The following is a 17,225-nucleotide window of genomic DNA, read 5'->3' on the forward strand; positions in this document are numbered from 1 at the left end:
GGAATCTTTCACACATTTCCAGTCCACAGGGACCTCTCCTGAATCCAAGTCTGCTCTCATAATTATAGCTGACAGTTTTCTCACTTCCCTTGCTGACTCCCTTAATATAATTAATTAGATCCCATCCACTCTCAAGTGCCTTTCTTATGTTTAACTTCATCAGTTTCTCTTCCACTTTCCACTTTCAAGTTATTACAAAATCATTTAGCTCCTTTTTGGGTTTGATAAACTTCTGGCATCCATTTTCTTAAAGAATTCCTCATATGTGAATGTAGATGCAAAATAATACTCACTGTGTTTCTCAGCAACCTGAGCAGGCTCATCAACATTTGATCCATCAAAATCAAGTTTGATTCATTCACTTCCTTCTAGTATTTACATAAGTATAGTGTTTGCTGCTTTTCTTGGCATCTTTTACCAAAGATTTCGCATAATCTGCCTTTGCTAGCCTAACCTCCTTTGTGACTTGATTGTAGACTAGTTTATTTCTACCATAGACTTCTGTCACCCAAATTATTGGGTGACATAGAAGAAAAAATTTGGGTGACATAAAAAAATTGCCATGAGTCTCATTAGTTCATCTGACATCCATTTAGGCCTAATCTTGGACAGTATTTTTTAGTTGGTGTGAAAAGCCTAGTAGCTTCCAAGATTAATTCCTTGAAGGCTTCCCATTTAGAATTCACTGTTTTTAACATCATCAGTTGATCTCACTGTATAGAATTTAAAGACTGTCTGAAACCACTGTAGTCACCTTTACAAAAGTAAAAACCCTTCCCTTTACCCTTGATGGTAGTTACATCTTTAAGTAAATCTCAAATCAGTACACTGTAATCACTGCCACCTTGTGTTTCTTTTATCTGCAGATTCTTAATGCTGATAATCAGATCAAGAGTATTATTTCCTCTTGTTGCCTCACTAACATGTTGCTGCATGAAAAAAACATTCATCCAGTAAATCCACAAAATTCTTGCTAGTCTGAGTGACCAACCGACAGGTTCCATTCAATATCTGGAAAGTTAAAATCTCCCATTAGAAGATTCTGATATACTGACCCACACTATTTCTCTGTACATTTCTTCGTTGTACCCATCAGAGTCATTAGGTCTATAACACACTCCTACTTTCAATTTTGCTTTCCCAGTGCTTATGTGACACCAAAGTTACTCAACATTGCTCTGGCCACCCATGTCAACTGGTTGGATTGCCTTAGATTTTATGTGCTTCTTAACTAAGAGCATAACCTCTCCTTGTTTCCTATGTTTTTTGTCTTTTCTGGGTATCTAAATGCCGGAGGAACAACAGACCAACACAACACAACCCAACACTACACTACTCAGACCAACACCAAAACTTACCCTACCTCTGGCATTTACAGAGTTTGTACTGCAACACTGAGAATACTATGTGGTTTTAGGTGATCCCTCCCCCGGTGTGTCTTGACAATAAACACTATGCACTGTGTCGTTTCTGTACACATTGTGCTCTCCATATTCCAATTCTACATCCCTTATATCTGAGTGACACCATCTGTGATATCCCAACAATGTCTGCATTTGATGTCTTCACCAGCATTTCAAATTCAGCAAATTTATTTATTATGCACTTATTATTGGTGTGCATGCAAGTATACATGCACCTGTTTTTACTCCTAGTTATTCTAACACAGCCATGTATTCACTTGTTCCATGATGACCCACAGCAGGGCCCGAAATCCCTGACACCTTGCTTTCTGGGCTGCTGTATTTCCCAATTGAAGTAGTGCATGGATCACTTTCATCCCTGCCTGCGGCTCTAGTTAATCTATTAGGCTGTGTATCCCCTCAAGCTAGCAGTTTTCTGACCCACCTCTCACTGCCTCGATAGCATCAGCAAATATTCTTGCACCCCTTCTATTTAAGTTTATCCCATCCCTGTAGAAACAGTCTCACCTAATTAGCACACACCACACTGAGAAAAATTCTACCCCATGAGCTTTGCACCGTCTCTCCAGGGCCAAATTGATTGACAAGGCTTTCATCATATACTCCCTCCTATCATGTCTGATCAAAATTGCAGACACTTGCCCTAACTTGCGACTTTTTTTTCAACATTACCCTGTACTTGTTAAGTAATTCTGCAGATCTACTCTTATTGGGTATTGATGTGAGCATCTGAGAGCTTTATGGCCCCCTAATTTAAATCCTTCAAGGCATCCACCCTGCTCTTAAAACCTGCTTAAAGGCCTATGACAATGTGTGTAGGAGCCTAATATGCTCGCACTTCTTACATCGAACAACACACACATACAAAAATACATCCTATTTTGCAATTTATTATTATTATTATTAATGGGTTTTTTATACAGATTCTAGTCACAAGATCCCATTCGTCACTTTGTCGTCTTGTGGTGAGGTAAATGCTATGGCTGGCTGTTTGTGTGTGGTGCTGGAATATGTGAAGGTGTGGTGTTTTGTTGTGTTGAGTGGCCAGCATTAGGTGATTTAGCAACTGAGGGGGGAGTGACATACAAGAGTTTTATTGTCTCCCTATTTCTCATTTTTAGCTGTGCAGAGGCACGCCAGATTCATCCCCAGAACCAATGTTCTGGGGAAGCCTGTGGAAATATAGGAAAGGAGAGTGGATGTATAGTAAGGAGATGGGGAAGGAGGATTGTAGGGGGGAATATAGTGATAGAAAGATGGAGATGATAGTTAGAGGTATCCCCATAGAAGTAGGAGTTGTTAGTTTAAAGATATGAGTAGAACGCTGGACAATAGGTCCAGGAATCCCACCCCTCAGTAGGAGTCAGCAGGCAGCAAACATTCCACTCCCAGTTGGGGGTCGGCAGTGAAGATCCCACCCCAGGTGGTGTCAGCAGCAAAGATCCTACCACCAGACAGGGGTCAGCAGAGAGGATCCCACCCTGATCAGGGTCTGCAGTATTTTCTGCCAAGGTGTGGTTCTGTAGTTTAAGTCACAGTCAAAGTCCCATTAATGTGTCTGATCAATCTGATCTTGTTAGAGTTTACATGTCAGAATGTCGTTGGCACTGTTCTTGGGTAATAGTTACCCTATCCTTGAAGAGGGCATTAGCAAACCTACAGAAGGCTGCATAGTTAGTCCAAGTTGCAATTAATTCTGGTGCTTCATCTTGGGTGTAGCAGCCAGTCTCAATTCCAAGTTGTGTCCAGATGTCCATGTACAGGTGACAATTGTATATCGGGTAGGCCTTAGATTCTCTGTTTCCGCAGGTGCAAGCTGGGGTGTCTGTGAGGCCCATGCTGTGGAGCTTTTCATTGAAGCTACCATGGCCCATTAACAAGAATAGGGCATGGAGCCCTGGAGTGAACCATTTAGTATGATTTTTGCTGTTCTCAGTTACCACTGGTAAGAAATTACGGTTGCTCCGTACTGCGTATTGTTCCATTTTTCCTGCCACCTGGAGACTAACAGCATTCTTATTCTAGTCAGATCTTGTTTAGCAGAAATGTTGAGGTCTGTCTGCATGTTGTTAGCATTGTCCTGTATGTTCCTTTTGTGGAGAAACTTTATATGGTGATAAGAAACTTCCATATCATCCTTCAACTTCCATCCACTTGGCAATATCATATCTTGTTCCAGATAGATCTGCAACATCTAACAAGCAGTACATTTTACGTGACTGTGATTCAGAGGATAATCCCCCCCCCACCAGGTCTCTCCCTGAGCCACAGCAATCCCACTACCCGATGTTCCCTGATGTTCTGGGGAAGCATGTGGAAATTAGGAAAAGAGAGTGGATGTATAGTAAGGAGAAGATGGGGAAGGAGGATTGTAGGGGAGAATATAGTGGTAGAAAGATGGAGATGATAGTTAGAGGTATCCCCATAGAAGTAGGAGTTGTTAGTTTAAAGTTATGAGTAGAACGCTGGACAGTAGGTCCGGGAATCCCACCCCTCAGTAGGGGTCAGCAGGCAGCAAACATTCTCTTTGCTAAAATCATACTCTTTGCTTTGGTCTGAAGCATGATTTTGTTCAAATTCAATATAATTAAGAATACTACACTAAATTAATATAGCTAATGCAGTAATAACACTATGCACCGATTATGCTATTAAGTTTACGATATTAATTATATATATATTGCAATATCAAACGTATGGTATATGTATTTCGTATCTTCTGTCAGGAGTAAGTTATATGTATTACACTATACTGTTACCTTTGTAAATTCTAAGTAATTATAATAGATAATAAATATTTTTCTAACTAATACTAACCTACATGATTCAAACTTTCAAGCTTACCTATTTGTTACTATTAAAACACCAGAATTCCCCTACCGTGCACTCAATACTGTAACAATGGCTGCAAAGTTCAAAATATTCTTGTCGATACTAAACAATAGCAGTAAAAGTTGAATGTGGTTCTTTCAGCAGTTAAAAATGATAAGTAACAAACAAATTCCCCAATGTAATCAGAGAATCACAGATAATAAAAGTTAAATTAAAAAAGTTAAATGCAATAATAATCCTACTCCGATTCACCAGTTACATAAACAATAATACTACCATGCTACCAAATTGCATTATATGTATTTATGTTTTATTTATGCATTTACATTTTGCAGTTATATATATATATATATATATATATATATATATATAATATCACTTTATTGTCAAACAGAAAGAACCTCATGCCACATATAAACTGGCTGCCCTGGTTCATATACAGTCGATTATTTGGGACACATCGGACTAGTGCATTTTGGCCTGATTAAGTGGCTGCCCCAATTATCTGAAGTTTCACATAAAGAAAAGTTAAAAATACAATGGACCCCCTGCTTCACAATTGGTTCACTGTACAATCAAATCACATTACGACAGAGTCACCATAGTAAAGTACTGTTCACTATACAATGTGTAGTAAGCGCCAGTCATTGTGATCACGTTTGTGAATTGAATTTTAATTCTATTAAACAGGGATTCTAATTAGAGAAAATAAGAGGAATATTATCCATAGGCCATAAAAGTAAAGATATATTAAACACAAAATTCCTAACAAGAAATAACTTGTATGCTGAGGAAACCCATTGTAAATGGAAACACTCCTCTTGAAGAAGATTACCTTACCAATTAAAAAATTAAATGATACATGAAAATCAGAAGAATATATGTGAGAATCGGAATAATTAATATGTATTGTAATATGTACATACTAACTAGGGGACATTTCTGTTCACTGACATTTGTGGGTGGGGGTTAAAATTTAAAATAGTAAAAAGATAAGCAATCAATAACAAAGAACACGGCACACACAAATTGCAAGTAACACAATACGCGCAAGTGAGAACGAAGTAACAAGTTAAGAAGCTTTAAAATAGGAATGAAGAGATTCTGAAAATAAAATTTTTTATATGATTGAAGATTTCATGGAAGTGTAAACACATTTCACCATAATAACCCACAGAATTCCAGCTGTCAGTATTATCGCAAATTCAATAAGATAGAGTTTACTATCCGTTTATGATTGATTGCACTAACAGAAAAGCCTAATAAACAGGTGACTGCTAATTGTTTTATGGTTGTGACCTCCAGTGCTGCGGTTTCCTGCCCCGATCAAACGGCATGTTGTCCCAATTAAGCAAAGTAAACCCTGGCTATTTTCTCGATTGGGTTCTGTTTTTTAAGATTTGCTCCAAATAAACAGCTGCCCCGATTAACCGGTGGCCCAAATAACCGGAATCCACTGTGTGTGTATATATATATATATATATTATTCTTTAGTAATATGATAATTTATGTTGTATTTTACTTTTAATATACTTTTATAGTGGTTTTCCTTAAATTATTTCTAGATTTTTCTGTTGTCCCGGTAGCTGTTTTAGCAATGCCCGGGTACGAACAGAGTACATATTATTATTTTATCTTTCTATTGTGGTTTATTGTGTTTATTTTCTTAATTACGGGTGTTTTCTACTCATAGGTATTATGGTTAATACATTACTGGTCTTTAAGCTAGCCTAAACTCGGTTATCTTAAATGCCCAGGGCCTATTCATTTTTTATTTTTCAACTTGTTACGTATTGCTAAAGAAATTGTCATATTAATTATAGATGAAAAACTGTAGCAATACTACTTTATGACAAAATGATAAAATATTAAACATTTTTATACATTTATTGTATTACATCTTTATACATATTTGTATTACATCACATGGTCGTCAATCCCCTACTTCATCGGGGGCTTTGAGCGGATTAAGTAAGTAATGCATTACATCGAATGGACCGTCAATCCGCTCAAAGCCCCCGATGAAGTAGGGGATTGACGACCATGTGATGTAATACAAATATGTATAAAGATGTAATACAATAAATGTATAAAAATGTTTAATATTTTATCATTTTGTCATAAAGTAGTATTGCTACAGTTTTTCATCTATAATTAATATGACAATTTCTTTAGCAATACGTAACAAGTTGAAAAATAAAAAAATGAATAGGCCCTGGGCATTTAAGATAACCGAGTTTAGGCTAGCTTAAAGACCAGTAATGTATTAACCATAATACCTATGAGTAGAAAACACCCGTAATTAAGAAAATAAACACAATAAACCACAATAGAAAGATAAAATAATATATATATATATATATATATATATATATATACAGGGTTGTTAAAATTAAAGTATCCCTATGTAGAGGGCTCTGGAGCAAGTTCTAAGGCTCGTACTGAAGAGAAATTTGGACAACAGGTACGATAAAGAATGTGCTCGCCATTTACTGGGGGGAAAAAATTAGTTACAAAATTTGTCACTATGTGGCACTTTGGCAATACAAATCACTTGAACAGTGCTAAAGTTGTTCAATCTGTCCTGCATTTTGGTCAACAACAGTTTCCATTCGAAGAACAGCATTTTCTACAGCAGAATGTAACATGTCAACTGGAATAGCCAGCACATGACATCTAATGCTCTCCTTCAGATCTGTCAGAGTTTGACATCTATCCTGATACACCTGGTTCTTCAAAAAACCCCAGAACCAGAAGTCGCATGGTGTTAAGGTCCGGTGATCGGGGTGGCCAAGATGTCTGGAAACAACAGCTGATGACCCGTTCATCTGTAAAGTGTTGCCTTAGCAATCTTTGGACACAGTGGTGGATGTGGGGTGGTGCACCATCTTGCATGGATATGGTATCCTGAAGGCACCCATGTTGTTGCAGCTGTGGTATTGCGAAATTTGCCAACATTTCATAATATCACTGTTCGGTGATGAAGTGATGACAGTGATGAAGAACCTGAGGAGGCATAGATTCAGATTGAGTAAAAACAGTTGTAGAATATAAGTGCAGAAGTTTCCCTTTAGCCAGTGGGTAGTTGATTGCTAGAAACAGACTTCCATCTATCGTTGTGGAAGTCAGTTTAAATAAACTTAAGGCTGAACTAGACAAACATTTGGAGTGACCGTGACCAGATGGGTGAAATGGGAAGGGTTTTTTTTTTTTTTTTTTTTTTTGGCTGATTCTGTATAAGCTTGCTTTCTTGCATCATATGCCTGAACTAATGCTAATATCATCTAATTTGTGGTAATGATGAGGTTAAGAATATTCTCACCCTTAGTATTATCTCTGACATGATGGTATAAATAATAATCATCTAGTTTATTTTGAAAAATTTTTCCCTAAGGTGAGTTTCTCTCCCACTTATCCAATCAATATGAGGCAGATTGAAGTCACCCATAATAAGAAATTCATCCTTGCTTGTGCATTCCATTTGCATGTAAAGACTCTCGTCATATTCTTCACAATCTTCTGGTTTGTAGATTACTACCACTCTCATTATAGCTTTGTTTCCAACTAACTCACACCACACAGATTTTATGCTGGCTGGCAGATGTAACTTTAGGCTTAACAAAAGCTCTTTTTGCACTTAGGCTGGATTTGATAAGAAGCCTGTCACCACCATCCCTCCAATCTTTCCTAAATACATTATATATACCACAGTGTAACTCATCATCCCCAATTTCATGGGGCACCATGCTTCTGTTAGCACTATTATGTCAGCATTAGATATCCTAACCAGGAGTTCAAATTCTGCCATTTTATTGACAACACTCCTAACATTACTTTAGACCAGCGTTTTCTCAAACTGTGTTCCTTGAGATATGAACAAGAGTTCCATGAAAAATTGTAATTAATAATTAAAAATATAAAATAAAATAAATAAATTTTGCATATTTGTATACGTTACAAATATGCACCACTTTTGTACCATTATAATTTTTAACATTTTTTTTTTGGTTATTAATATACTGGCATGGATTAATAATCAAATAGACCACGGAACACTTTATTTTGGAGGGCTTTTGCATAGAGAAGTATGTGGAGAGGTAATGACATCTATGAAAAGTAGCAATGTAGTGATCTAATATGCCATTCATATGCGATTTAGCCTGGAGTACATGGGTTAAAGGAGAGGGGAAGCGAACCGATATCATAACAAAACTCACTTCCTTGTATAATTTTTTTTTTTTTTTTTTTTTGATAATTATCAGTATTTCAAAATATTATTATTAAAATAAATGACCATGGATTTGTGGTTGAAAAAAGGAACTTTTAAACGAGAAGCAAGTACTTCTAGTATTGCAACTGTAGTTGATGAAAACGAACACAATAAATATTGCTACACTTCAAAGTGAGGATGAACAATCGCAGCCTTTTGTTCCCAAAAATCCAAAGTGAAAAAACAGGAACCAACTAATAAAAGACCAAAACTCAAGTATGATGACAGTTATTTGAATTTTGGCTTTATATGTGTTGGAAACAAAGACGCTAGTGATTCACAGTGTGTTGTATGTAATAAAATATTAGCAAACAGTTCTTTTCCTCCCGCTAAACTTGTGTTCTGTAAAATATATTGTGAGATGAAAAGTGTTCCTTGACTAAAAAAGTTTGGGAAACGTTGCTATACTCAGAACATCTCGCCAACATCACTATTGTGTTAACAAACAAGAATTCTTGAGGTGAGTGCAAGTTACTTTGTCCCATATCATCAAATAAATGCAAATTTATATTACCCTTCTCCCCACTAACTAGCGGTTTCCCTGAACCCTTAAGTTGTCCTCAGTGATACTGACAAAAATCCTTGCACCACCTTTTTTGAAATTAATACCATTTCTACAAAATTGTAGAAATGGTATTAATCTCACACTTGTAGGAAGAAGATTCCTTCTACCTACAAGTGTGGGCCACACTGATAAAATTCCCCCCTTGCAGATTCCCTCAAGTCTCGATTTAGTTCACAAGGCTTTAAACATATAATCCTTCTTATCATGTCTGGGCAGAAATGCAGACACATATACATTCTTACCTAACTCCCAGAATTTTTTCATCATGGTCCACTGTATTGCAAAAAATATTACCCATTTCCCCGATAATAGTCTCCCAATAAAACTAGATCACCTTCAATCAGAGCAGTATGCACTTGACTGTTTTTATCTGGTACCTGAATTAGGGGTGCATCACTTGACAGATTATGAGATACTTGAGTCCCTGATGAGCTCCCAGTTACATTTGTTCTAGGGCAAGCACTCATTTGTTCAGTGACTCAAATTCTTCTCATAATGCACCAAGTTCTAATATGAGATTGGTGCACTTCTGAAATTGGATCTAATGAAAAGAATCGTCAGTTTGTCCACTAGACCAACCTTAGAATACATGTCAAAGGCTACACAAATGACAAACTTATGACTCACACCAGAAATGCATGCAGGCATTTCCTCTGGATCACGATATCCATGGACTTTATATTGCAAGTGGATCTTGTAGCAACCATTATTGACTTAAAATCTGAATTTTAGAAAGGTTACAAAATTTAAATTTACAATATATTACAGAATTTAAATTCCAAAATATTACAGAAATGAAACTTGACAAAACTTAGAGAAGTTTTAAGAGAAGTCTTAGACAAAACAACTAGAGAAGTTAAATTTAAGCTACTGAACGAAAGTTACAAAGTTCCCACCACAATGTCAATAACAAGGGCTATCTGAATGTTAATCTGTAGCTTTTCGAATACTTAACTATATACAAAAATAAACTAATCTATGTTACTATATGGATTCAAACTAGAATATATTAACTACAATTTATTATATTAAATAAATAAAAAAAAACCCTCAAAATTATTCCAAAAACAAACCTGCTATCATTGAAATTCCAAAATATCATCCAAAATTGAAATTCCCACTGTATACAGTCAAGTGCAACAATGTGCTATATGTATGTGGTTAATTTCCTCCCAACAAATAAGCAAAATACATCAGCTGCTTTCTGCAGAGAGTAAGAATTGTTGGTTATTAAGAAAATGCTCTCAGAGAAATTATTTTTCACCCTTCTGAGGTATTGTGTTGTATACTCCTGAAGTATACTTATCCAGTGATGTGGCTATATCATGTATCTTCATTTCTTCAGCCCTCATTTTCTGGGTTTTTATGACTTCTTGCATATAAGCTTACTTAAATGCACAATTTATCACTTTTTATAGGAAGAAGAACCTCACAGAAACTTCTAGAATGTTCCATAAACTATTAAGTATACATTAATCTCATTTTATTCTCATAAGTTACTACACTTACATGCTGATTCTATAGACTTTTTGGACATTTGTTTTTTATGTTGATTATTTCAAAATAAAAACATGAACATTTCATATAAAATGTTTCGTACAAAATGCTTCATTTTACAGCCTCTTTGGACACACCTTAAAGTAATATTGATATTAATGTATTTATTTAAAAATACAGTCGATTCCAGTTATTTGGGACACATCGGGACTAGTGCGTTTTGGCCCGATTAAGCGGCTGCCCCAATTATCTGAAGTTTCACATAAAAAAAGTTAAATGCAATGGACTCCCACTTTACAATTGGTTCACTGTACAGTCAAATCACGTTACGATGGAGTCACCATAGTAAAGTACTATTCGCTATACAATGTGTAGTAAGTGCTGGTCATTGTGATCACGTTTGTGAATCGCGTTTTAATTCTATTAAACAGTGATTCTAATTGGCGAAAATAGGAGGAATATAATCCACAGGCTATAAAAGTAAAGATATATTAAGCACATATTTACCCTTTATTACCTTACCAATTAAAAAATTAAATGATATGTGAAAATCGGAAAAATATACGTGATAATTGGAATAATTAATACGTACTGTAATATGTACACACTAACTAGTTGACATTTCTGTTTACTGACAGAGGGTGGGGGTTAAAATTTAAAACAGTAAAAAGATAAGCAATCAATAACAAAGAAAATGGCACATACAAATTGCAAGTAATGTGATACACACAAGTGAGAACGAAGTAACAAGTTACGAAGCTTTAAAAATAGGAATGAAGAGAAGATTCTGAAAATTAATTTTTTATGATTGAAGATTCCATGGAAGTATAAACACATTTCACCCTAATAACCCACAGAATTCCAGCTGTCGGTATTATCGCAAATTCAATAAAATCAAGTTTACTATCCGTTTATGATAGATTGCACTAACAGAAAAGCCCAATAAACAGGAGACTGCTAATTGTTTTTATTGTTTTATGGTTGTGGCCTCCAGAAATCCGACCGAACCACGTGGTACGGTCAGAGGCAATCGTAGGGTAATCTCCAGTTCTGCGGTCTACTGCCCTGATTAAACGGCATGTTGTCCCAATTAAGTGAAGTAAATCCTGGCTATTTTCTCGATTAGGTTATGTTTTTTAAGATTTGCCCCAAATAAATGGCTGCCCCGATTAACCAGTAGCCAAAATCACCAGAATCCACTGTATATACAAAGGGTGCTAGGAAAGTTTTGCAATACAGCTTTGTTTATTTAATTTTTTCAAAGTAATTTCCTCTACATTCAATACACCTCTCCATCCTCCGAAACCAATCTTTAAACTAGTTCTGCCAAGTTTCACTAGGGAGTAAAGCACACTCGTTGTCCCAAGCCCGGAAAACCGCCTCCCTTTTAGCTTCATTTTCACATGCGGGAACAGTGCAAAGTCGCAGGGAGCAAGGTCTAGACTGTAGGGAGGGTGCTCGAGAAGTTTCAGTCCTGTCGTGGTCAAATATTCGGTGCAGGCTTTGGCGCGGTGAGCTGCAGCATTATCGTGATGGAGGTACCAGGTGTCCATTCTTGACTTTGGCCGCAGGTTCTTCATAGATCCAATGACTTTAGGTAGGCATTGTTCAGTATACCACTTAGCTGTGACTGTCTTCTGCGTGTCCAAAACGACACGTTCCACAATTCCACTCGATTTGAAAAATACAGCTATCATTTTCTTCTTTACAGATTGGGATTTTCTGACAATTACGGGTGTGTCGTCATCATCAAAGACCCAAACTTTGCTTTGAGCCTTGGTCGGCAGATCGTAATAGTACAGCCAAGTCTCGTCACCTGTCACGATGTTGTTCACATACCGAGATTGTCCCTTATCAAACTTTTTTAACATCTCCCGGCACCAAGTCACACGTCGTGTCATCTGCTCTTCAGTCAGTTGATGCGGCACCCAGAGAGAACAAAGTTTCTTCACGTGCAAATGATCTTGCAGAATCGAACGAATTGCTGGTGCATTTAGGCCCAAAGTATCCTCTATCTGTTGGTAGGTCACTCGCCTGTTTTCGTCAAGCATTTTCCTCACAGCAGTAACGTTTTCCTCCGTAACTGACGTTCGTGGCCTTCCCGGCCTCTCAGAATCCTCCAGAGTGAAATTTCCCCTTTGGAATTCTCTATACCACCTGAATATCGTTGTACGATGTGGACAATCATCATCTAGTGCAAGAGTCATTTCTTCTAAGCACTGGTCTATGGTTAAACCACGCACGAAATTATACCGCAAAACTGTCCTTATCTCATTTCGTGACCACGATGCCATCGCAAGCACTTTACACTCTCACTACTAATGAATAACTGAGCCCATCGACTTGGCGCGGCGGCTACTATGCACGTATGAACATGTCTCAACATGCAGCAACAAGCAGCTTCCTGTGATTCATTGTTGCGTCATATTGCAAAACTTTCCTAGTACCCTTTGTATTACTATAAAAACCTGAAATTTGGTAAATCCTAGGATTTACCAATCGTTTGGTAAAAGTCTGAAATTTGGACTCTTTTTACCAAAGTGAATTAGTAAAGTTTAATATTAAGCCTAAAATTAAATTTTATGTTAAGCCCAAAATATCGATACATTTTCCTTTATTTCACACTTTTTCTGCTCCTTAAATACTAGTATTTAGCAGTTTGCACTGAATATATATATATATATATATATATTTTTTTTTTTTTTTTTTTTTTTTTGGTTGATGCAGATAAAGTCTGCTTCCTCACATCATTTAACCATTATAATACTAATACTATAGATGAACTATAGTATTAGTTAATCTAAAGATATAGATGAACAGTGCACTGTTGAGTCAGTTTGGTTGAGTCAATATCTGGGAAGTTTAAAATCCCCCATTATAAGACATTCTGATTTACTAGCCCACTCTATTTCTCTGTACAATTGTTCATTGTACTCATTCGAGTCATTAGGCCTATAACACACTCCTACACTGCGAAAGCAAAAATAAGAGTAGGAGTGTGTTATAGGCCTAATGACTCGAATGAGTACAATGAACAATTGTACAGAGAAATAGAGTGGGCTAGTAAATCAGAATGTCTTATAATGGGGGATTTTAAACTTCCCAGATATTGACTGGAACTTGTGGGTTGGTCACTCACACACTAGTAAGACTTTTTTGGATTTATTAAATGATTGTTTTCTGCCGCAGCATGTTCGAGAGGCAACCAGAGAGGATAATACTCTTGATCTGGTTATCAGCAGTGATCATTCGTGTATTAAGAATTTGTAGATAAAGGAACCACTAGGTGGCAGTGATCACAGTGTACTGATGTGGGATTTACTTAAAGATATAATTACCATCAGGGGTAAAGGAAAGGGTTTTTGCTTCCGTAAAGGTGAGTACAGTGGTCTCAGACAGTTTTTAAATTCTGTACAGTGGGATCAACTGACGATGTTACCAACAGTAAATTCTAAGTGGGAAGCATTCAAGGAATTAATCATGGATGCTAATAAAAGTTTCATACCTATTAAGAAATATTGTTCAAGGTTTAGGCTAGGCCTAAATGGTTATCAAATGAACTAATGAGACTCGTAAAAGAGAAGAAAAATACATGGGATACATATAAATTATCAAGTGACTCAGAAGCCTATGGCAGATAAAAGCTAGTCTGTAATCAGGTCACAAAGGAGGTTAGGCAGCCGAAGGCAGATTACGAGAAATCTTTGACAAAAGATGCCAAGAAAAACAGCAAGGATTTCTTTACTTATATAAACTCTAAAAAGAAGGGGCTGAATCTGATTGGTCCACTTGATATTGATGGTTCCACTGTTGATGATCCTGCTCAGATAGCAAACAAACTGAATGAGTATTTTGCATCTACATTCACACGTGAGGAGTTATTAAGGTTTGAAAATGGCAGAAGGTTATCAAATTGTAGCAGGGTGCTTAATGATTTTGTAATAACTGAGAGCAAAGTGGAGGAGAAATTGTTGAAGTTAAACATAAGAAAGGCACCTAAGGTGGATGGGATCTATCCAGTTCTATTAAAGGAGGCGGCAAAGCAACTAAGCAAGCCCTTAGTCATAATTATGAGAGCATCCTTGGACTCAGGGGAGGTCCCCATGGACTGGAGATGTGCAAATGTATCCCCAATTCACAAAGGGGGATTGAAGGGTGACACGAGTAATTACAGCCCAGTTAGTTTAACTTCTGTTCTGGGTAAAATAATGGAGTCACTGGTTAAAGGTGCATTGCAGGATCATCTAGACAAGACTGCAGAAATAATTCAGACACAGCATGGGTTTGTTAAGGGCAAGTCTTGTCTGACAAATTTGATAGGATATTATGATGTGGTTACAAAGGAACTGGATGCAAAAAATAATTCTGATATCATATATTTGGATTTCAGGAAAGCTTTTGACACTGTTGCGCTTGGAAGACTATTGTACAAATTGGAGCAGAATGATATTAAATGTAAGTTGATACAATGGATAAAAGGATCGTTGAGTGGGAGAAAACAGAGGGTGGTAATTAATGGGTGCTGCTCTTCCTGGACTAATGTTATTAGTGGAGTCCCACAGGGTTCGGTGTTGGGTCCTCTGTTGTTTTGTATATTTATCAATGATATTGATGGGTTGTTAATGACAGTAATGGCAGTGTGCTACTGCAACAGGATCTAGATAATTTGGGCAGATGGGCTAAGAAGTGGCAGCTGAAGTTTAACCGTGACAAATGCGAAGTACTGCTTATGGGTAGAAGTAACCCCAGAGAAACATACCAACTGTGTGGTACTACACTTAAGGTGGCAGAAAATGAAAAAGACCTGGGAGTAATTGTGCAGTCAGATATGAAGTTTTCTGAGCAATGCAGACAGGCTGCCAGTACAGGTCACAGGGTTTTGTCAATGATATATAGGAATTTTGCTAGCAGGGAAAAGGAGGTGATTATCCCTCTGTATAAGGCAATGGTCAGGCCACGCCTTGAGTACTGCGTACTGGTCTGGAGGCCTCATTTTACGAAGGATGTAGATTTGCTTGAGCATGTACAGAGAAGGGCAACAAGATTGGTGAGGGGAATGAAGGGATCCTCTTACCAAAAGAGGCTTAAGTTCTGCAAATTGCAGTGGCTGGAGACTAGGCACCTGCGCGGTGATCTGATTAAGGTGTATATGGCCTTGAATGGGTTGAGCACGCTGAATTCTGATGGTATCCTTCCACTTGTTCAGATTACGAACCTAAGAGGGCATAAATTCAAATTAAGAAAAGACAGATGAAGAATAGATATGCGGAAATTTGCCTTTAGCCAGCGGGTGGTTAATTGCTGGAACAAACTTCCATCTGTCATTGTGGAAGTTGATAGGTTAAATAAATTTAAGGAGGTTGTCCCTCTGTATTCCCTCCAAATCACTGGACAGGATTTGGAGGGAATGGTGTGATTTTTTTTTTTTTTGGCTGATGCTGCATAAGCTCATACACTTGCTTTCTTGCATCACATGCCACTACTACTACTAAGTACTGTATACTAGATGCTCCAAATATAGTGAATATGTTACCCTAACAACTTTCCAGAGATAAGAGATATATTTCTCTGCACCCTTGTTTAAAAATTGAAAAAGTGAATGAAGCAGAAAATTATCGTTGCTTTCCTTTTCTTTCCAATTAACACTTTTCCAATTTTTAATCTTTCGTTTTCTTTTCCTTTCCAATTTTTAAACAAGGTCATAGGGAGGGTATATTTCCAAAAGACTATTGTTAACGGTACAAAATGGAAAGCAATGAAAATTTCCTGGTTCATTTGCTTTTAACATATTCACTATATTCTGAATACATTGAAGATGTTACTGAGACAACCTTAGGATAGCAGGTGTTGATAGCAGATATATCATCCATATGCCCTTGTTTTTAAAATTGGAAAAGTGATTGAACCTTTGATGTGGAACATTTCTTGATGTTTCAGATTTTTACCAATTCACTTTGGTGAAGTCCAAATTTTGGGCTATTACCTAGTATTAATCCTAGGTAATAACCCTGAAAATCACTGGATTTTCTGACTTTTACAGTAACACACACACACACACACACACACACACACGCGCGCGCGCGCGCATATGGGTGCCTCCGTAGCCAGGTGGGCAGGATCAGCAGTGCATAGTGCATGCTTCTTGATTAGACCGGGGTTCGAGCCCATAACCACCAAATACAGAGGATGCGGAAGGTCAGGGAATGACCACCGCATGTTCCCAGAGCAATATGGCCTTTGTTGCTAATGCTCCAAACAACAAACAATAGGTGAAACACACACATATATACACACTAAATATTACTGTAATAATATGATGTTTTTTTTAACCTTTCAGATCATCAATGGTTGATATACCTTTATGATAGATGCTGATGTTACGAATTACAATGAGAAGATATTGCCACTGTTATATCCAGGATGATTTTATTTGTGAAAATACTTATGTAAAAATAAAAAAAAACGTTGAATGAATGAAAAATCTGAATATTAACCTATGAATTTTTAATGATATTTTAAATAGTGGCTGTTGGGTTGCAGTAATGGGAGGGAGAATCAATTGTAAAGACAACCAAAGGTTGCTTTGAACAGTACTGAATATCAGATAATTTAGTAATGATGAGAACATATAGTATAT

General features: G+C 37.0%; 1 protein-coding gene across 2 annotated transcripts in view; it reads left to right on the top strand.

Moving 5' to 3' along the window:
• LOC150088732 (inositol polyphosphate 5-phosphatase K-like) overlaps positions 1-17,011 on the top strand; it is a 218,490-nt gene extending 201,479 nt beyond the window's left edge. For both annotated transcript variants that reach the window (XM_090370883.1, XM_090370884.1), the window contains exon 13: positions 16,926-17,011. In XM_090370883.1, the coding sequence (XP_090227009.1) occupies positions 16,926-16,940 (15 nt within the window). In that variant the 3' untranslated portion in view covers positions 16,941-17,011. The remainder of the gene's footprint in view (positions 1-16,925) is intronic.
• Positions 17,012-17,225: the final 214 nt, after the last annotated feature.

This window comes from Mastigoproctus giganteus, chromosome 3, assembly GCF_048544385.1.
Source record: "Mastigoproctus giganteus isolate SK-2022 chromosome 3, ASM4854438v1, whole genome shotgun sequence".
Taxonomy (NCBI): domain Eukaryota; kingdom Metazoa; phylum Arthropoda; class Arachnida; order Uropygi; family Thelyphonidae; genus Mastigoproctus; species Mastigoproctus giganteus.